The sequence below is a fragment of the Microcaecilia unicolor genome, chromosome 14 (genome assembly GCF_901765095.1).
Source record: "Microcaecilia unicolor chromosome 14, aMicUni1.1, whole genome shotgun sequence".
Lineage (NCBI taxonomy): Eukaryota > Metazoa > Chordata > Amphibia > Gymnophiona > Siphonopidae > Microcaecilia > Microcaecilia unicolor.
This window is the reverse complement of record NC_044044.1, coordinates 22,599,660-22,622,345: the sequence shown is the minus strand read 5'-3', so window position 1 is coordinate 22,622,345 and position 22,686 is coordinate 22,599,660. Positions and strand designations below refer to the sequence as shown.

Genomic DNA, 22,686 nt, shown 5'->3' with positions numbered 1-22,686 from the left:
ATTTATGTTCTTTTTGACATGTACTACACACTGAGCTGGGGTCCTCAGTGGCAGCTCCTAATATGGAACTCATCACTGTGAACAAACATGTCCAAATGTCACTTTATTCCATTTTTTAGCCACATCTTTCTCTTTTGAAAAACGAGCCTCGAACTATACAAAACTTAAATGGAACTTACATTTTAGGTTAAGAGAAGCTGGAGGAGTAGGACTCTCTGTCTTCTTAATTCTAAGTCCAGATCTTCTTGCTATGAAAGACACTGCCAAGAGTATAAAACGTTAGACTCCAGTACCGCAATCCAGAGGATCGTGTAAGAATCGCTGCCAGTGAAACCTGAAGGTTAAAATTTGGAGTTGTTTTGTTTAACTCCCCAGGGTCCAGAACAGAGCTGGAGCTGAGATCCCGAGCTTAAGGCTTACGAAGGGATAAGTGCTTCATGGAAACTGATCAGAAGGGTTTGCGGGTTTAAAGACTGCTGGGTTCTGTATCTGACAATGTTACATATAGGCATTTTTGGCGTGAATAAAGTCTGTGCTTAGATTTGAATGATTACAAAGAGGGTGGTGTTGTGAGTGAAAGTTAACAGAGGGGAAAATATAAACATTTAAAGTTGTGTGCATTGTGTTGTAGCATTAAGAATGAACAGTGACAGTGTTTTTGACTGCTAATATTAGAGAAAAACTGCTGACACAAGAAAAAGCATCTTCAAAAGTACTTAATACAAACGTTTTAAATGCATTTTTATTACACAGGAGGTTAGAAAATCACAGATTACATTAACAAAAAGGGAGCTTTTACTGAAGGGTGATAAGCCCTTAATGTTGTAATAGCCTGGTAGTAATCTCACTGGAATGGTGGTCAGCTCCCTAGTGCTTCCCCCTGCAGTACTACAGGAAACCGGGTAATCAGCAATCCAGCTTCCCCCCTTCAGTGGTCCAATCACAAAGTCTCTCAAGGCAACCGGGCAGTCTGTGTATTCCTCTGCACCCACGTTCCCTTCCCACAACACAGTTCGCATAAGCAGTTGAGGTCAAGCACTATTCCCCCAACACAGTACTTCAAAAAGGGTTCAAAGTCTCAGCAAAACTCCCCCTGTGTAAATTCCAGTTCCAAAGTTCAAACCTCCTAGTTTTTCAATGTTAAAGTCTTTTCTCGAGTGGTTGTAGGATGGCAGCACACCTCCCTCTACACAGCAAATGCACTCCTGTGACCACCCAACTGCCTTCAAACCCTTGCAACCCTCCACCCGAGTACAATCACAGTCCACATCCATTTGTTCATCCAAACCTGGCAGTCCTGCACTCTCTCCTTCCCCTGCTTCCCCACACTCCATTAACTCTGGCTCCTTCCCAGCCTGTCGGTTAGCTCCTCCCTCGGCCTCCCAGGTGGAAGGCAACTTGTATTGATTTTTGACCCAGGGAAATTGAGTCTTTCCATTACTGCTCCCCCTCCTGGTCACTGAGCGCCATAGCTGCTGCTCCATCCAGTCTTTCCCTCCACCTCCCCAATGTGAAGTCCCTGACAGGTTTTTGAATTTACCTTCCTGCTTCCCTTTCCCACTACCTTCTGGGATGTGTAGTTTGGCCCTGCACCTGATCCTGCCCGGCTTGAATTCTCCCACCTTATCACAATGTGTAGTTGTGCTGGCTAACAGACTATTGCAGAATGCATTAAAGGAGGCAGTAAATTTTTAAAAAGCCCTACAGAAATGCCACATTAATTCTAGGTTCAGCACGTGGGAAAATTCTGTTAGAATACCCAGATTTTATCAAACTTTAGTGAAAGGATCCCTAAGCACAAAACTTATTAACTCAGGGCTCCTTTTACTAAGCCACGGTAAAATGTGGATTGCGATAGTGTAGATGCGGGTTTTGGAAGCGCACAGAAATATTTCTCAGCGCACGTACCAAAAAAATGCCTTTTTAAAATATTTTTGCCTAAAATGGATGTGTAGCAAAATCAAAATTGCCACGCTTCCATTTTGGATGTCTGACCTTACCGCCAGCCATAGACCTAGTGGTAAGGAATCTGCGCGGTAAGGACCTACGTGCGTCATGATGCCACTTGGCGCGTATCTGCTATGTGTGTCTGAAAATAAAAAATATTTTCTGGACACACGCCAAACATTTAATTACCACAAGAGGCACATGGTAGGTGGGCGGTAAGTTCATTTTGGCGCACACTGGCCACACATAGAGCCTAACGCGGCTTAGTAAAAGGGACCTCAATTTTGATTTGGACCAATGACATGAAAATTGGCCATTCTCAACATTTTGCATCTGTGATTTTATTTGTGTTTTTCCAGAGACAGTCACCTATAAGAAAAGAATCAATCTTTACAAAGGGGCCCTTCAATTGCACTGGAAAATATTTTCGGAATTTTTATCACAGCGCTAACCTGGTGATAAATCGCCAGGTTACATCAGGAGGCCTTTACCACCACCTCAATGAATGACGGTAACTGCTCCCCACTCATTGCCATATGATAAGAGTAATCCTGCCACTAGGGGCGTAGCTACGTAGGGCCACGGGGGCATGGGCCCCCCCAGATTTAGTCCTGGCCCCCTCTACTTTTGACCACCCCGCTGACCTTCCCCCTCCACTTTCGACCTGCCGCTGCTGCCACAAGGTACCTTTGCTGGCGAGGGTCCCCAACCCCCGCCAGCCTTAGTCTTCTTCAGCGCCGGTCTGCAGCACATTCACTCACTTCACTGATCTGTGCTTTGAGTCCTGACATCCAGCACATTCCTTTATTCACTTAAAGGAACGTGCAGGACGTCAGATCTCACAGCACAGATCAGCGAAGTGAGCAAGCGTGCCAGAGACCAGCGCTGAAGAAGACTAAGGCTGGTGGGGGTTGGGGACCCTTGCCAGCAAAGGTACCTTGCGGTGGCGGGTCAAAAGTGGTGGGGGAGGGTTGGCGGCAGCGGGGGGTGTCGAAAGTGGTGGGGGATGGTCAGTGGCGGCGGGAGGTTGGCAGCTGGGGGAGGCAGGCAGGCCAATATGTGCCCCCCACCTTGGGCTATGGACCCCCCTCCCGCCGAGGTCTGGCTACGCCCCTACCTGCCACATGGCCATTTTGTGGGGGAAGCTTTTTACATGGTGCGGGAAAAAGGGCCTTGGCATACAGGGAAAATGACCCCACCACTATCGCAGGGCTCTTTTTACTGCAGCTTGGTAAAAGGACCCCAAAGAGAATGATATAAACCCATGTGTTCAAAGGTTGGAAATTACAACAGATAAATCTTGTACTTATCTGATATTGAAACGGTAGTACACAGATGTGAGCTTGTGGAAAAGTCTGAAGAGACAGAGAATTGAATAAATTAATATTGGCCAGCTTTTCAAGGAGAAAATTTACAAAGATTTTTAAATTGCAAAACTGCAGCTGAATTTACTTAGGACTAGATTCCATATAAGGTGCGTAAAAAAACCTGTGCGCAAAAACTTTCTGTCTTTCTGTATTCTATAAGCAGCACCTAAATTTATGCACGGTCCATAGAATATGCTTAGGTGCTATTCCAGTGCCTAAATCTAGTCACATCCATTTACACAAAGGAAAATATGGCGTAGATACCGGCATTTAAATGTTGACGCAGAGGGGTGTATTCTATAACAGTGCATGTAACTTTCTGGAACACCCACAAAATGCGCATTTCCCCACCTGTATCCACACCCCTTTTCGGATCCATACATTAGAATTTAGCTGCAGTGTGTTACAGAATACGCTTAGTGAGTTATTCACATAAATTCTAATTATTCCCAATTAGTGCTTATAATTGCTTGTCAAGCACTCTTATGTAACTCTTCTTCTTTGTTTCAGAACACCATGGACAACAAATTCTTAAAAATGGTGAACCACAGCAGTGTGACAGAATTCCAGCTTCTGGGATTCTCAGAATTCCCAGAGCTCCAGCTTCCTCTCTTCATTCTCTTCTCACTCCTCTTCTCGATGGCTGTCCTGGGGAATCTCCTCGTTATCTGCATAGTATGTGCTGATCGACACCTGCACATCCCCATGTATTTCTTCCTGGCCAACCTGTCTATCCTAGACATCTTTTCCATGACTGTCAGTCTTCCAAAATTACTGGCCATCCTCCTGACTCAGAGTAATACCATATCTTTCAATGCATGCATTCTACAGATATATGGTTATATGGGTTGTGTGGAGACAGAATATCTGCTTCTCACAGCTATGGCGTATGATCGTTATGTTGCGATATGCGATCCCCTGCGATACACCGTCATCATGAACAAGAGGATCTGTGCTGTTCTGGCAGGTGCCTCATGGATAACTGGTTCTTTAGATGTATTGCCTCACATTATTACTGTCTCCCAGTTTTCTTTCTGCGACGCCAATGTTGTCGATCACTTCTTCTGTGAAATCACAGCGCTGCTGAAGCTGTCCTGCTCAGACGTTTCAGTCATTCAAACTATGACTTTTGCAATGTCAGCGTTCACAGCCTTCACCCCTTTTCTCTTGACCTTGGCATCTTATGTGTTTATCATCTCCACTATCTTGAAAATCCGTTCCAGAGAGGGGAAAAGCAAGGCCTTCTCCACCTGCTCCTCCCACCTCACAGTCATCGTTCTGTCTTATGGGACTATAATGGGAGTGTACCTGCAGCCTGACTCTGTGAAATCCAACAAGCTGCCTACTGCAATGTATATAGTCACTTCCCCACTGTTAAACCCACTGATTTATAGCTTGAGAAGTAAAGAGTTAAATGTGGCTCTGAAAAAAGTCATAGGAAGGAAATCAATGTTGTTGGTTAATAAACACTTCCAGTAGCTAGTTCTAAACTCAATAGAAGGAATATACAGGGAGGGGCAGGCTTACCCAGTGATCTTGTGATACCACTTGTTGGCGGTACCTCAATAGCAAGAAAAGGGCCTGTAATGCTTAATAAAGTGCTATTATTATGGTATATATATGAGATTGTTAAGGTTTAGTAGTGTAACAGGCAATATTCAGCTGAATTAGACCAACATTGAATATAAGTACATAAGTATTGCCATACTGGGAAAGACCAAAGGTCCATCGAGCCCAGCATCCTGTTTCCAACAGTGGCCAATCCAGGTCACAAATACCTGGAAACATTCCAAAAATGTACAAAACATTTTATGCTGCTTATCCCAGAAATAGTGGATTTTCCCCAAGTCCATTTAATAACGGTCTATGGATTTTTCCTTTAGGAAGCCATCCAAACCTTTTTTAAACTCCACTAAGCTAACCGCCTTTACCACATTCTCTGGCAACGAATTCCAGAGTTTAATTACACGTTGAGTGAAGAAAAGGTTTCGCTGATTCATTTTAAATTTACTACATTATAGCTTCATCGCATGCCCCCTAGTCCTAGTATTTTTGGAACGCGTGAACAGACTCTTCACATCTACCTGTTCAACTCCACTCATTATTTTATAGACCTCTATCATATCTCCTCTCAGCCGCCTTTTCTCCAAGCTGAAGAGCCCTAGCCGCTTTAGCCTTTCCTCATAGGGAAGTCGTCCCATCCCCTTTATCATTTTTGTTGCCCTTCTCTGCACTATATCTTTTTAAAGATGCGGCGACCAGAATTGAGCAAAATATTCAAGGTGCGGTCGCACCATGGATCAATAAAAAGGCATTATAACATCCTCATTTTTGTTTTCCATTCCTTTCCTAATAATACCTAATATTCTATTTGCTTTCTTACCTGCAGCAGCACACTGAGCAGAAGGTTTCAATGTATCATCGACGACGACACCTAGATCCCTTTCTTGGTCCGTGACTCCTAACGTGGAACCTTGCATGACGTAGCTATAATTCGGGTTCCTCTTTCCCACATGCATCACTTTGCACTTGCTCACATTAAACAACATCTGCCATTTAGACGCCCAGTCTCCCAGTCTCGTAAGGTCCTCTTGTAATTTTTCACAATCCTCCCATGATTTAACAACTTTGAATAATTTTGTGTCATCAGCAAATTTCATTACCTCACTAGTGACTTCCATCTCTAGGTCATTTATAAATATGTTAAAAAGCAGCGGTCCCAGCACAGAGCCCTGAGGAACCCCACTAACTACCCTTCTCCATTGAGAATACTGACCATTTAACAGTGGACCCAGATGTTATGTGGGTCCTGGACTGATTTCTATGTGTATCTATTTGCCTGGTTAGATATGCAGCCAACAGCCATATATCTTCGTGGTCTGCCCAGCTCTGCCCACGGACTATACTTGCGCTAACCAATCAGTGCCACAGCAGTCATAGAGCCTGGTATATACTGTTTCTTTCACATCTTTGGAGGGTGAGACGGGGGGTCAGTGGTCATGGGGGAAGAAAGGGGGGTCATTCCATTATTCCCTCAGTAGTTATCTGGTCATTTAAGACCTCTTTTACAAAGGTGCACTAGCGTTTATAGTGCACACTAAAACTTAGCATATGTTAAATGCTAAGATTTCCACTATATTCCTGTGGGCATCTTAGTGTTTAGTGCATGCTAATTTTCAGTCTGCACCTTTGTAAATGGGGGCCCTTAGGGCATTTTTTCTCACTTAGTCATTATTAACAAAATATCAAGCTCACAATTCAATCACATTAAGATATTTCTCACTGTGAGTCTTATAATATTCAAGTGTAAATTTAAATTGTGTTATCTAAAGTTTTTTTGTTTTTTTAGTGGAGGAAAAGACCTCAAATGTCTTGGCTCGGCAGCAGATATAATTTCTAAGTGCCAGCTGTTCATAGACACCAATACTATCATTGGTCAAAAACCTCCTTTTTAGAAAGTGCATTTACTATTTCCATTGTAACTTCTACTTCAGTACTTGTAATATAAAGAATAACGTAATCATCTGAAGGCACTTAGGGGTCCTTGTAGACATCTATGCATGGCCAATGCATGTCAAATTGGAGTTACCGCCCGGTTACTGTATGGCCCTTGCGGTAATTTCAATTTTGGCATGTGTCTGCTATGCACTTCTGAAAAATATTCGTTATTTTCTGATGTTTGGCAGCTACGTGCGTCAAGTGGAATTAGACATGCATAGACCATTACCGCCCGGTTACCGTGTGAGACCTTACCGTCCATTTGGGGGGGGAAGCATTTTTTGTAAGTGCAGTAAAAAATAATTCTGTGCATGCCCAAAACACACATCTACACTAACGCAGGCCATTTTTCAATGCATCTTAGTAAAAGGACCCCTTAGCTTAGCTTCTACCCTTTTTAGTAGAAAGCTAAATGCCTTCAGATGTTTACATTATTCTTTAGATTAAAAGTACTGAGGAAGAAGTTATAATGGCTTAGTTGCCTGTATGGGCTCAATTTGCGGTATATAAATTGTCTAGAAATAAATAAATAAAACAAAGCTTCATCTAGTTCAACATTTTTATACATAATAGTTCGAAAGGGCTATCAGAAAAAGTTTGCCTTCTTCAGATGATATTGGTATTTGCAACAAACAAAACACCCTAGAACATGTAGAAAACATGAGCCATCTAGTGAAGCTTGATGAATGGTCTAGACTGTGACAGGTCATCAATATGAAAGCATATTCCTCTACTATAAAACAACTCAATCAAATCAAAAATATTGAACACAAATAACCAAATTTGGCCCACTCAAAAGGTCAAAAATGATGAGGAACAGATCATGTTGATTGCTTTTAGCTCTATAGAATGGTTGGTCTAGAGCTCTTTGAGGCTTTTTCCTTCCCTTTAATACAACGTGCTTTAGCTTCGCATATTTTTTGCCTTTTCAGTAGTTCAAATTTGGTTATTTGTATTCAATATTCCTCTACTATATGCAATTAGGTAGAATATTCAGAAGGTAATGAACAAAGTTCGTGTGTTCAGGGATCAGATCCCAAAGGGACTTATCGACCAACATAAACACTCCTTGCTCATCAGGTTATTCCTACCAGAGATGAAGGATCCATTGAAGAAGAAAGTAAGTGAGAGTGTCAAAGCTTTCTTTATTATACCATAGATTCTGTACTAATTGTCTCTGGGATGATTCATCCTTAGATATAACTTCATAGTGTGAATGTGATTGTCATTTTATTCTTTCTTTTAATGATATTCCTGAAATAACTGTAACAAGATAATTTCTGGTAAAAAGAAAAACTTGCTGGTACAAAAGATAATAGCCATGTTATTAATAGATTTTCCAGGAAGGATTAAATTTGGAACCTGTGTAACAGAGTTCAATTTCCAGAGTGAACACAAGCAAGGCCAGACTTGGTCAGAACTATCATATCATTTTTCTTAAACTGTGTCCACATAAAATAAACCGGTAGTTCCATAAAGCAGACACATTTCATGTTTTTCACTTCCAGAATTAAAAAGTGGTAAAACACAAGTCCTACTGAGGTAATCATTCTTACCTGACCCATTCTGTAGAAATGTGTCCAAACATTTCTTAAACCAACTTTTACTTATCTGTAGGGTTGATCAAATCTTTCTGCTCCAAATTCTACAGCTAAATTTTGCAGTGACTATAAAAGAAAAAAAAAAAAGAATTAGTTTAACTCTGCTGCTGCTAAGTTTCAGAGAGTGTTCCAAGTCATGCTACCTTTTCAGCACCTTGGCTAGTTCCACTACATCATTTTGAAATGCATAGAATGCTCAAGGTGCAGTCACACCATACATCTGCCCAGAGCATTACGAGATTCACAGTTATCTTCTCTATTCCTTTCCAAATGGTCTCTAACATTCATGTTCTTTTTCACGTGTACTACACACCGAGCTGAGGTCTGGTTCATTTCCTCAGTGGCAGCTCCTAATGTAGAACTCAGCACCATGAGTATGCATGTTCACATTGCACTTCAAGCTGTTTTTGAGTCTCTTTTGAAAATGGTCCCCAAAACATATAAAACATAAATAAAACTTGTATTTTAGGGAAAGGGGGAAGAAAGTCCATGGGAAAAGATAAGAAATGGAAGCCAGAGAAGTGGGACTCTCTATGCCATCCAAATCCTAACCCCAGATCTGTTTGCTATGAAAGACTTTGCCAAGAGTATAAAACGTTAGCATCCAGTACGGCAATCTGGAGGATTATGTCAGAATTGCTGCCAGTGGAACCTGAAGGTTAAAATTTGGAGCTGTTTTATTTACCTCACCAAGATCCAGAACAGAGCTGGAGCTAAGATCCTGAGCTTAAGGCTTATGAAGGGGTGAACGCTTAATGGAAACTGATTAGAAGAATTTGTGGATTTTGAAGTCTGCTTGGATTGGATTTATTATTTTTAATACCATGTCTGGAGTGGCTTACAAAAATGCATACATAAAATCACATAAAAACAAACAATTCAAATTCTTCGCAATACAGGTCAAGAAAAAAAATAGAAAAAATTATTTCCATTCTTTTGAAATAGGCAAAGAAGCAACATCGGCAGGTACATAACATGACAGGCATAATAAATGTGCTTTCAGCTGACGCTTAAATATTTGTACCATTTTAAAATATTTGTATTGCTCATTTTTAAGATGGTTAGGCAATTTATTCCACATCAATAAGTCCCGCTATAGAAACAGTTCCTCTTTAGTTTGCTCCAAGCACACTCGATTTAAAGCAGGCATGACAACTGGCTTTTGAGCACCACCTTTCAGAAACAAACTGGTGAGCAGGAGAGACCAAAGTCTGACAGGCAGTAAAAACATTTTGTTCTACACTTCCTGAAAGAATCATCCAGAAGAACCAGGATAAAGTAAAGGTAAGTGATATCCTTTATTATGTCAGGCAATGCCTGCTAACAAAATACTCAATAATGAAAAACAAATTTAACTTATCTTCTTGAAAAAACTGAAATAATATATTAAATCAGGGCAAAATATGTTTTCTCTTTCTTTTCAGTCTGGTCTGGTTTCATCTTATTCTGATTCTTCTTTCTTTGTTTCAGAACACCATGGAGAATGAATTCATGGAAACGGTGAATCACAGTAGTGTGACAGAATTCTGGCTCCTGGGCTTCTCAGAATTCCCAGAGTTACAGTTTCCTCTCTTCACTCTCTTCTCACTCCTCTACATGATGGCTGTCCTGGGGAACCTCCTCGTTATCTGCATAGTATACGCTAATCGAAACCTGCATATCCCCATGTATTTCTTCCTGTCCAACTTGTCTGTCATAGACGTCTTTTCTTTGACAATCACGGTGCCAAAATTACTGGCTATCCTCCTGACTCAGAGTAATAGAATACCCTTCAATGAATGTATTCTACAGATGTATTGTTTTTTTGCCTTTACTGAGACAGAATTCCTGCTTCTCGGTGTAATGTCTTATGACCGTTATGTTGCGATATGCAATCCCCTGCGTTACAGCATTATCATGAATAAGAGGGTCTGTGATCTTCTGGCAGCTGCTTCATGGGTAGCAAGTTTAATAGACTCATTACCTCACACTGTCGTTATATCCCAGTTTTCTTTCTGTGATTCCAATATAATCAATCACTTCTTCTGTGATTTTACGGCGTTACTGAAACTTTCCTGTACAGACACCTCAATCCTTGACACTATGACTTTTGTAGAAGGAGTGGTATCAGGATTCACCCCATTTCTCCTCACCCTGACATCCTATGTGTTTATTATCTCCACCATTCTGAAAATCCATTCTAGAGAGGGGAAAAACAAGGTCTTCTCCACCTGCTCCTCCCATCTCACGGTCCTCATTATGTCATACGGAGCTGTACTTGGAGTGTATATGCAGCCCAGCTCGGGGAACTCCATGAATTCAAACAAGTTGCCTGTCATAATATATATTGTCATTCTCCCACTATTAAATCCTCTAATCTATAGTTTGAGAAGCAAAGAGTTAAATGTGGCCCTGAAGAAAGCCATAAGCAGAAGGTTAACGTGGTTAACTACCAGATAATTTTGAAAATTCAACTCAAGTAAGGAATTTGAAGACTCAGAAGGAAAAACGATCGAGGTCCATATTTTTCAAATTCTAATAATCATCATCAGAACTTGTCATCAGTATTGTCAGTAGGCAGCGAATACAAAATTATGTTAAGCAGCCTTTAAAAATACCCTTTTAATATACATAATAGAGTCTTTAGAACTTTGGAGTCATTTTTTCCCTCTTACTCTTCAATTGTATAGGCGTAGTTTGACTGTTCTATTGGGGGGGGGGGTAAAGTGGGGGCTGTCACACATTAGCATGTTCATTTGCATATATGCATCTCGTGCATAGTCATTATCTCAAAAAATGAACTGGATAGGAATCTAGTTCATTGAACAGTGAAAATTTGTTTTTTCACTGAGTGAACCAGCACCAAGGGAAGTTTGTCTTATGGTGCCTTCACTCGTTAGCTCCATGATTTATCCAGGACAATGTACACTATTTCTCTCCCCCCTTCCCCTCACTACTGCAACCTGCTCTCTCTTCCACCCTTCCTCCTTCTTTAGCCAGCACTCTCTCTTCTCCACTACTCCAATATTTTTCCCATACCATGCTAGTATGAACCTTACAAATACACAGCCTCTAGATGTAGAAATACTATATTTGGACTGGCAAAAATGGCTTACATTGACATTGAGTAATTTCTTACCTTCCGGAATATCTTCAGATGGGTTAATTTTGTGCATTCTATAACAGTTACTGGAATGAACCTCACTCTTAAATCAGGATACGTTGCCTTGGGGTGATCTCAGCCTTTCAGATGTGCTGTTAATGCTCATCTCAACATTCTTGATTGTGTCAAAAACAGCCTCCTTCAGAAGCTTGTAGGGTGTAGCACTGACAAGCAATGAATACACTTTGATATATTGCTTATCAGAGTTACACTTACAAATTTCTGAAGGAAGCCATTTTAAACACAATGAAGGGGCTGAGATGAGCATTAACAGTACACCTGTTTACGTGATCACCGATTAGAAAACACTTCCCTAGAACATTGATACACCTCCTACTAGAAAAACAGTACAGGCTGGACTGTTACAAGTCCTTATTCTACTAGGTGAAAATATCCCCTAGTAGAATACCACACCAGAAAAGGTGCCTGGTAACCCCACCACTAGACCTTCCATCTCCCCACAAAAGAACAAAAGGAGCTCTGGGATCCTAACACTTCTACCCCTCCCACCCACCCCCACACAAACACACATAGGGAAAACATTTTTGCCTAAGCGTATTCTATAACTGGTGCCTAGATTTAGGCTGGGTATATAGAATATCCTTAGTTGATATCCCACTGCCTAAAACTATACACATCCATTTATGCCAATGAAAACATGATATAAATGCCGGAGCGTAGATTTAAACAAATACTCAATGTCCCAAACATCAATATAGAAATGTTTGGGACATTGAGTATTTGTTTCTATATTGATGTTTGGGACATTGAGTATTTGTTTTGATTACTAGTCCCCACAGTGTGCTGAGTTGGTGGTATTTAACTTGGAGCATAGATTTAAGCACACTGGGCCATATATAATTACATGCATAAATTTTGGAATAAAAGCCTCAAAATGCTTGGATCGAAACCAACTCACAAGCAATAATCGATCCTGTTGACCAATCACTCAGTCTTAAGAGGATCTGCTCTTTATCATAGGCAAAAAAAACTCCCCAAGGTTCCTCAATGCAAAAATATAGATGGGAAAAATTGCTGGGGACCTCCCTAATAATTTTTGCATTGAGGAACCTTGGGGAGGTTTATTTTTTTTCCTATGATAAAGAGCAGATCCTCTTAAGACCAAGTGATTGGTCAACAGGATCGATTATTGCTTGTGAGTTGGTTTCGATCCAAGCATTTTGAGCCCTTCCCCCCCCCCCCCATAAGTTTTCAATGAAATAAGTTATGTAGGTATATCACAAGATCATATATTTCTCCTTCTTACAAGTAACAGTGGGAGTTATCAACATTATTATATAGTATTTAGCTACTTCCACCCCCACCCTATAGGACATTTAGTAAATTTTGGAATGCACATTTCCTCAACCACAACCATGCCTCTTTTTGGCTGTGCATGTTAGACATTAGATGCACTGCATTATAGAATAAATTCTAATTATTGCCAATTAGTGCTCATTATTGCTTGTTAAGCGTTGTTATCAATGCTGATTGGATTGTTAAGCCAATTATGTTGCACGCCTTGTTACCGAATATGCCTGGATTTCACTGCGGCTCTCTAGGCATGCCATATAGAATCCGGGGGGATAAAGATTGATTCTATAAGGCAGCACCTATATCTAAGCCCCTACATTTTTCAAAGAATATTGATAAGAACCAATTAAAGAACAACTCTATTGAGTGATAATGGAACAAATAAAAAGAAGAATAAGTGAAAAATAAAACATATAATCAAACATATAAACGGCGAGTGACCGTACTCACTGCAAATGCGCAGTAGAGACTTCCCTCTCTGTCCCGCCACCGCGTCAATACGTGATGACGGGGGGGGGGCGGGACAGAGAGGGAAACTGCGCCGCCGACGTTGCTACCGCTCCCCCCCCCCCCACTCGGAGTCGCCGCCGCCACCCCTCCACCCGGCCCGGGCCCTCTCTTCCCTTCTGAACTTACAGATCCATTCGCCGAACGCAGCAACGCACATCAGCTGAGCTGCAGTGAGCCCTTCCTTCTTTGCCTGTGGCCCCACCCTCCTGTGACGTAACGTCAGCGAGGGCGGGACACACACAGGCAGAGAAGGAAGGGGCAGCTCAGCTGATGTGCGTTGCTGCGTTCGGCGAATGGATCTGTAAGTTCAGAAGTGAAGAGAGGGCCCGGACCAGGTGGAGGGGTGGCGGCGGCGACGACTTTGGGGGGGGGGGGGGCGGTGGCGACTTCGCGGGGGGAGGGGAGCGGTGGTGACCGCGGGGGGAGGAAAACCTCTACACCAGCCCGTTTTTACGGGCTCAACGGCTAGTAAACTATAAAAGACTATAATAACTAATTGTAAAAGAAAAGTGAGGCTAAAAAGTGTTGGTAAGTACGGTTAAAAACATACCTTTAAAAAGACCATTGTGAAATTGTAAAATATGGTTCTTATAACTATGGTTTCATTGTTGTATGTCCATGCGTGTGTACGTTTTTATTAGTCCGTATACCGTTTGTGTTGTATTCTTATATTTTTGTCTTTTTTTTTTTGCTCAGACCTCTGGTCTACCCTTTTGGAAGTTGTCTATTGCTTATGCTTGTATCCATTACTGTAAGATCAGTTTTTTTGTGTCTCATTATTTTATTGATTTTTTCATTATGTACAATAACCAACGCTTTTATCTTTCATACTATATATGTCATTAATTTATCTGTTTACCATTGGTCCTTTATTGATTTACCATTGTTCTTCTATCAAATATTAGAGATATACACATATATTATACTTTTTTAGATGTGTTTCATGGTCCACTTTATTTTACATTTATTTTAACTGTTTCCAATATGCCATATCTTTTTGTAGACTACTGAGGCAGACACTAGTCGAAACACGGTGCCATGTTGAGTCTGTTATGAAAGAAGAGTGTTTTTCACAACTTAAGTACTTTTTGTGTCAATAAAGTATTGTGTCATCGCAAGTCCCATTACTGAGTTTTTTTTTTCCTTCTCCCACTTCTTTGTCTCCTGCTGTTTCTCTGTGGGACTTTTGTGTTCAGCCTCTACTTAGCCCTTCAATTTACCCACCAATCTATTTATCATTTATCACAATGACTCTGTACTACCCATCTTGTTATATATATATATACACACACTACCATCTATGCATGTATATTATTATTATTATTATTATTATTATTTATTGCATTTGTATCCCACATTTTCCCACCTTTTTGCGGGCTCAGTGTGGCTTACAATATATTGTGAATGGTGGAAGTACAATTTGTTGCATTGCGATTATAGGTTACATAGTGAAGAGTTATGGGAAGACAAAGTCGACGTCGAAATACAATATGGGGAGTAGAACAATGTAATGTAACAATGGGGAATTGATAGGGCGATAAAAACAATAACGAGAGGGTAGAGATTTGGGTGTGGTGAGAATACGGGGGAAGAGAACTCAGAAGAGAGTGTACTGATACATTTCTCTTAGTGTGTGTGGACTTCATGTTTTTTGATCCTTGCAGTAAGTTTTCTCAAACAGATGAGTCTTCAATAGTTTACGGAAGTCGGTTAGTTCGTAGATCGTTCTCAGGTTGCGTGGTAGTGTATTCCAGAGTTGCGTGCTCTTATAAAAGAAGGTTGATGCGTGCAGTACTTTGTATTTTATGCCTTTGCACTTAGGAAAGTGGAGATTGAGGAGAGTTCGGGATGATCTTTTAGCATTTCTGGGTGGCAGGTCTATTAAATGCATTTATATATTTCCATCTAAGGATTAGACTATAAATGTGCAAATCTTTCATGTATTTGCAAGACACTGAGAAAACAACAAGGCAAGCAATCTTCAAAATCCAACGTGGAAAATAAACTAGCAGATCAATATAATATCCAAACAACTTTATTGAAGATAGCGTATGTAAGACAAATACCCAACACAGGCCGTGTTTCACCCAACAATAGGGCTGCGTCAGGGGCTAATCTGTATCTTCATTAAATGAGAGCGGTGGTAAATTATGTATATCAGGACAAGGATAAAAGGAATTTCCTTTATAACAAAAACCAGCGTAAGCAGCACAAACCAGCGTATTCTATATGACGTCAAGTGATCAATGAGAAATCTACTGTCAAGGCTGCAAGAGACTGTACAGATAGGTGGAGCCTGATTGGGGAATCAGCAGGATTCACATATGCGTGCCTTATGAAATACTCTAGTCTTGTACCTTCAGCAGTTACACCAGCTCTATTATTATCTTGTATTACTCATTAAATTTAATAGACCACCTTTTTTGTATCTCAAATCAAAGCAGTGTACAAAGAAAAACATTCCTTTTAAAGAAAATAAAATCAGAACCGCATAATAAAATAGAAAATAACCAATCATCGAAAGCAAGATACACACTCATTCAAAAACTGTCCTCTCACTATCTAGGCACTGCAGCACACTCATCCATCAGAGGAAGAGAAATTAATGAGTTGCAAACCTGCTTCAAAGAGATAGGTCTTTAACACATGCTAAATGCTGGAGACGCCCAAAGCAATATATGGACATCTCTAACATTTAACGCGTGCACTAAAAATGCTAGCGTACTTTTGTAAAAGATCCCCGAGTGCCTTCAGTATGAGCCTCGAAATGACTGACTAGAAATTGGTTGATTGGAAGTTGATTGGGTGGTGGCAAATGAAGTTCACTTGGAGGATAAAAGTGTTACCACTGGGCCTTGGTTCAGTTCTTTTAAATATTTTTGTAAGTAATATTGTGGAAAGGCTGTCAGATAAGGTTTATCTCTTTTGTGAATGATACCAGGGGAAGGCTTGACTGGGACACAGAGAAAATAGTACCGCCTAAGGTAAAAATGCCCAATCTTTTCATGAAACACTGTCCGCCTTAACCAGTGTCCTGCTTCCAACTGTGGCCAAGCCAACTCCCAAGTATCTGGCAGAATCCCAAAAGTAGCAGGATTCCATGTGACTAACCCCCAAGGGATAAGCAGTAGCTACATTAATAACAGTTTATTATCTATCCTCTGAGCATTATCCAAACCATTATTTAAACCCAGCTACACTAACTGCATTTACTACATCCTCTGGCAGTGAGTTCCAGAACTTAACTATGCACCGAGTGAAAATGTTTTCTCCTATTCGATTTAACTTCATGTTGTGTCCTCTAGTCCTCGTACTTTTTGAAACAGTGAACAATTGATTTGTGTTTACCCATTCCACTCCACTCAGCAGCAAGCAGAAAATGTACCAAATCCCAGGTGTTCACAAAATTGGCCCAGCTCTGAGTGTTGTGTATTGTAGTCTTAAAATCTGGAAGACAATCAACAAGTTCTGTACATCCAGGGAAAACATCCAACTGCCTGTCGACCTACTTAAATATATCTGACTTATCAAGCTTTTCATAACAAAGATGCAGAATCCAATGGCCAAGAAAGTAAGTAATGGGATCAAATTATTCTTTAATTTTTACTAGAATATATACTATTGTGCATCCAGATGATATATTCTGAGATACAGTTGCAAATGTCCTTGTTCTAAGTGTGCTTTAATGCTTTGTTTGGAACAATCATTAGTTTGAAGTCGGGATGGTCTCCTCTACCTAGACCATTGCTCGACTTTGTTCTGTCTCGGGTCAAGATATTAAATGTGTCCTATTATGATGTCTTTCATTAACCCCACAGACCCAGTAATCAGTACAGCTAGGTTAGGTTTAGGGTAGCAGGAGCTGAAGTATGATTCAAAATGGCTTCCAACTGAGCCAATTAATCATCAATAGATCACCACCAAGAGTCAGGAGCTTAAATCAAAACTTAGGATAGCTGCTTGAAGATTTGGAAGACAAGCTTCAAACATAAATTCATGGATAGTAATAGAAAGTTCCACAAATGTAATGGGAAACATCTTTTTTGATTTCCAACTTGGAATCACTGTTTATTTTTAAATGATGCTAAAAATCTTAAAATAATATATTGCATTATCCTGAACTACAATTGATTTGAATGAAGTAGTTCCACAGACACAGATGCAAAAAGGCATCTTGATGACCAAGGAATCAAGTGATATCTTGGGTCTTTGGATTTTGCTTACTTTTACGACAAGTTACTGCAAATGTCATTTGACTTTGTGGTGTTGCGTTGTCTAGTTTTTCACTGCCCTGCCAGGTCTGTTCCTATTAAGAACAGTGTGATGCTTCCTGTTGAATCACAGAGAATATGGGTGACATTTCCATGTGCTGGGTGGCACTGAAGGGTCCTTGCAGTTGCTGCTTACATATATACAAGTGATCAGGCAAATGCATTTAATGAAGACTTTTGCAGGAGATGTACTTACAAGCCTAAAAGGCAACTTTTACATGAAAATGCCCTGAGACTTTTGTGGATCACTAATGCGTCATGCTGGAGAATTCATCTCCGGCATGACGCATTAGCGATCCACAAACGTCTTGCGGTATGGTTCCCTGAGGAAGAATACCGAAATGGGGCAGTTGGAATCAACACGCAAGCTGGAGCTTACAAGATAAGTGGATTCGTGCACTTTATGAAAGATTGCTATTTAAAGCGGATAGTGCATTAACTGACTAAAGAGCAATAGAGAAATAATTAAAAAATGTAAAATATTAAAAAATTGATGGGGGGGGGGGGGTTTCAGTCGATGATGACTTTTTTTGCGAGCAACTGATCATTTTAAGGTGTTGCCGCAACTGTTGAGACTTTTCCCCCTATTTTCAGTATAGGCTCTACAGTACTGCTAATTTAGGTTGGTATAGAAATGTGGGGGGTGGGGAAGCCTCAAAGTGCCAAAAGGATCAAAATATGACCTAGCTCGGCAACAAGTGATCCTGGTGACCAATCATTGGTCATAAAGGGATCAATACTTCATCATGGGCAAAAAACCACCCCAAAATGCTCAATCGTTCTTTAAACAGGAGCACACATCTTGTTTTCATAAATGCAGGTAATGGGCTTTATAACTTCATAACTGTCACTAAGTAAAACATTACAGGAAGATCAAGAAAGGTTAAAAAAAAACTTAACTTCTTGGTCCGCCTTGCAATCGGTTGCCTCACCCTCCTCTTCCTTGGCCAAGGTGCTGATTAAAGCTGCATCAGGGTCCACATGGGAAAGACGGGTGTCTCGACTGATCAGTGGCTTATCTCAGTCCGGTCTGTCAGCAACGATTGGAGCGGCTACTATAATAGACAGCCACAGGAATTTGGTTGTGCTGTTTCCTTCTGCATAGCAGTGGGAGTTATTGCAGATTACTATAAAATTAATATGTCCCATTATATAACAGGGATATGTACCTAATGAAGGCATGTATATTTACGCCACATTTCAGTTGATGCAAATGGCCACACCTAAAGTTAGGCGCAATTCCTGGGAGTAAGCGTTATTCTATAAACCATGCCTAACTTTAAGTGGGGCTTATAGAAAAGCACTTTTTTTCAGCACCAATTTATTTGACTCCATATATAGAATCTAGCTCAAAATGTTACTTTATTCACATAAGTGGATCATAACATTACCACCTTTTGGAAGTAATTCTATAAAGGAGCAGCAAGAAGGTGCATGAATGATAGTATTTTAGTCATTTACTCATACGAGCGGCTATTTACTTGCATAAATTAATTCTTATACCACATCAAAACACAACTTAAAACACTAGGAATCATTCTCGACAAACACTGGACACTCAAAAACATCAGCAGTAACATCAAAATGCTTCAGAACACTAGGGAAACTGAAAAGAATAAGAGACTATTGGACAATCTTTCCGGATACTGGTCCAATCAACAATGCTATTCCAACTAGACTAGTGCAGTGCGGCATACGTAGGGTGCCAGTAAAACACATTAAAATGCCATAAAGCCATAAAAACAATGTTCGATTTGGTAGACTTCCGTAAATCACTAAAGACCAACCTGTTCAAAAAGACTTATCTAAAGGATCCTTCACAAACGACCTGATATCTACATTTTACCAGAAGAAGATAATATTGAACTCTTTTATTTGTTACTTCCTTTATATTATCACTATTGAACGTTATACATTACCCCTTGATCTCTTATACCTGTAAGGAATTGTTTATCTACTTACTTATAATGTATTTTATATTCTCTGTACTTTAATATTATAATAGTCTGTATTCCTCAGTCCGAAATGGCGATCACCATTACGGCATAATGTAAGCCACATTGAGCCTGGAAATGGGTGGGAAAATGTGGGATACAAATGCAGCAAATTAATTCATTAATTAATTAATATCGCAGCAAACACTCCAAAACATAGCAGCAAGACTGATTTTCAGGAAATCAAAATACAAAAGAGAAACCCCACTGCTTGAAACACTACATTGGCTACCAGTCAAGGCAAGGAGAAGTATGTACAGAGTATTGTGTTCAATTCTAGTCGCCGCATCTCAAGAAAGATATAGTAGAACTGGAAAAGGTGCAGCGAAGGGCGACAAAATGATAGTGGGGATGGGACGACTTCCCTATGAAGAAAGACTAAGGAGGCTAGGGCTTTTCAGCTTGGAAAAGAGACGGCTAAGGGGAGACATGATAGAGGTATATAAAATAATGAGTGGAGTGGAACAGGTGGATGTGAAACGTCTGTTCACGCTTTCCAAAAATACTAGGGGGCATGCGATGAAACTACAGTGTAGTAAATTTAAAACAAATAGGAGAAAATGTTTATTCACCCAACGCATAAACTCTGGAACTCGTTGCCAGAGAACGTAGTGAAGGCGGTTGGCTTGGCTGAGTTTAAAAAGGGGTTAGACGGTTTCCTAAAGGACAAGTCCATAGACCGCTACTAAATGGACTTGGGAAAAATTCACAATTTCGGGAATAACATGTATAAAATGTTTGTACATTTGGGTAGCTTGCCAGGTGTCCTTGACCTGGATTGGCTGCTGTCGTGGACAGGATGCTGGGTTCTATGGACCTTTGGTCTTTTCCCAGTATGGCATTACTTATGTACTTATGATTTGATGGTGTCTACTTTGCCAGTGGGTATCCACATGGGCAAAGCACATACGTATGCTCATAATTTATAGAATACTATAATTTATGTATATTCCTGCTCACAACTAGGTATGGGCACAAAGAAAAGCAGGTACCTAATCTTCTTTGGACAATAGGCTTAAAATAAGTACCAAATAGCATGTTATATAATTACTGCCTTTGTTTCCGCTTCTCTTCTATTGCTGGATGATTCTGATGGTCCCCCAAAGTGATGGGGTCATCACTAGACTACTGATAGAATGTAGCAACCCTGGAACACTCACGGAATTTCAAAAGAATTTCAGAAACTATTGTCAAAATTACATTCTGGACCTGTAAACATTTTACTTACGTTATGGTATATGACACTGTAACTGAGCCTGAACTATGTGGACTGTGAATGAACAATTGTGAACTTCTGCAAATATGTACCTTTCCTACTCTGAGTATGTGAATAACTCTACACATACCTTCTGTTAAAGTATCTAACTCTCTTAAGGTATAAATATGTGACCATGTGAACTTACAACTATATACTGGTATTACTATACTACTGTGTTACCTACAGTATGTGAATGGTTGTTCTGTTATCTCTGCCTGTGAAATTATGCCACTGTGATTCTTTTAATTATAAATTTCAGCTCTTTCATAGTTTCTTCTGGATTTTATTCAGTTCTCTTTCTCTTTTTTTTTTTTATACCTCAGCACACGATGGGTGGAAACTTGAAGAGAGGAAATCACAGCAGTGTGACAGAATTCCTGATTTTGGGATTCTCAGAATTCCCAGATCTGCAGCTCCCTCTCTTCGCTCTCTTCTCACTCATCTACCTGATGGCTGTACTGGGGAACCTTCTCGTTATCTGCATAGTTTGTGCTGACCGAAACCTGCACATCCCCATGTATTTCTTCTTGGCCAACTTGTCTACCTTGGACATCTGCTCTTTGACCGCCACTATTCCAAAACTGCTGGCAATCCTAACAAGAAAAAATACCATATCTTTCGGGGAATGCATTCTACAGATGCATTGCTATTTGATGTGTACATGTATAGAATATCTGCTTCTCACTGTCATGGCTTACGATCGCTATGTTGCAATATGCAATCCTCTACGTTACCCCACCGTCATGAACAAGAAGGTCTGTGCTCTTCTGGCAGCTTCCTCATGGATAGGAGGTTTATTAGAGCCATTGCCACACACTTTTATTGTATCCCAGTTTTTTTTCTGTGACTCCAATGTAATCGATCACTTCTTCTGTGAAGTTGAAGCACTGCAGAAACTGTCATGCACAGATACCTCATTCATTCAAATTATGAATTACACAGAATCAGTGTTTACACTCTTCTTCCCACTTCTCTTAACTCTGACATCATATGTGTTTATCATCTCCACCATCCTGAAAATCCGTTCTAGAGAGGGGAAAAGCAAGGCCTTCTCCACCTGCTCCTCCCACTTGACAGTCATCGTAATCGCATATGGGACCATAATGGGAGCGTATTTGCAGCCTGCATCACTCAACTCTGAGAATTCAAATAAGATACCCATTGCAATGTATGTAGTCACTCTCCCACTATTAAACCCCCTGATTTACAGCTTGAGAAGCAAGGAGTTAAAAGTGGCCCTCAATAAAGCCTTAAGCAGGAAGCGCATATTGTCAATCACTGGTTAGGTTAGGTTTGCTTTATTATTTATTTCCAGGCATTTGATATACCACAAATTGAGCCTATACAGGTGACTAACACAGAACAACGTTTTAAAAAAGGATTGGACCTCATGGAAGAATGGGCAACAACTTTCAAACTCAAACTGGACATATGCAAAACCAAGTTCCTAGTACTAACTAGCCCACACAACCCCACATCCTAACTTCACAATCAACCAAGCATACCACATCAAAACACAGCTTAAAATACTAGGAATCATTCTCGACAAACATCTAGCATCAAATATCAGCAGTAACATCAAAATGGTTCAGGACACTATGGAAGCTGAGAAAAATAAGAGACTATTTCCCTAGACAATCTTTCCGGATACTGGTACAATCAATGATACTATTGTAACTAGACTACTGCAATGCAACATATGTAGGGTGCAAGGAAAACACACTAAAATCGAGCAAACAGTCCAAAACCTGGCTGCAAGACTGATTTTCAAAGAAATCACAATA

General features: G+C 40.3%; 3 protein-coding genes across 3 annotated transcripts; all 3 read left to right on the top strand.

Annotated features, from left to right (window-relative positions):
• Window positions 1–3,830: 3,830 nt before the first annotated feature.
• On the top strand, window positions 3,831–4,793 carry LOC115457020 (olfactory receptor 1019-like). The gene has a single exon (XM_030186444.1). It carries the CDS (start codon window positions 3,831–3,833, stop codon window positions 4,791–4,793), a length of 963 nt encoding a protein of 320 aa, XP_030042304.1.
• A 3,022-nt stretch (window positions 4,794–7,815) lies between these two features.
• LOC115457019 (olfactory receptor 5F1-like) lies at window positions 7,816–10,852 on the top strand. Its single transcript, XM_030186443.1, has 2 exons — window positions 7,816–7,932; window positions 9,884–10,852. Exons 1-2 carry the CDS (start codon window positions 7,816–7,818, stop codon window positions 10,850–10,852), a joined length of 1,086 nt encoding a protein of 361 aa, XP_030042303.1.
• A 10,379-nt stretch (window positions 10,853–21,231) lies between these two features.
• LOC115457018 (olfactory receptor 5F1-like) lies at window positions 21,232–22,188 on the top strand. Its single transcript, XM_030186442.1, has one exon. It carries the CDS (start codon window positions 21,232–21,234, stop codon window positions 22,186–22,188), a length of 957 nt encoding a protein of 318 aa, XP_030042302.1.
• Window positions 22,189–22,686: the final 498 nt, after the last annotated feature.

Bases quoted from the DNA above. Each gene is read 5' to 3' on its own strand.
- LOC115457019 (XM_030186443.1), top strand. From the start codon at position 7,816: ATGAACAAAGTTCGTGTGTTCAGGGATCAGATCCCAAAGGGACTTATC. The intron at 7,933-9,883 runs GTAAGTGAGAGT...TCTTTGTTTCAG, and splicing joins AGGATCCATTGAAGAAGAAA to AACACCATGGAGAATGAATT.
- LOC115457020 (XM_030186444.1), top strand. From the start codon at position 3,831: ATGGACAACAAATTCTTAAAAATGGTGAACCACAGCAGTGTGACAGAA.
- LOC115457018 (XM_030186442.1), top strand. From the start codon at position 21,232: ATGGGTGGAAACTTGAAGAGAGGAAATCACAGCAGTGTGACAGAATTC.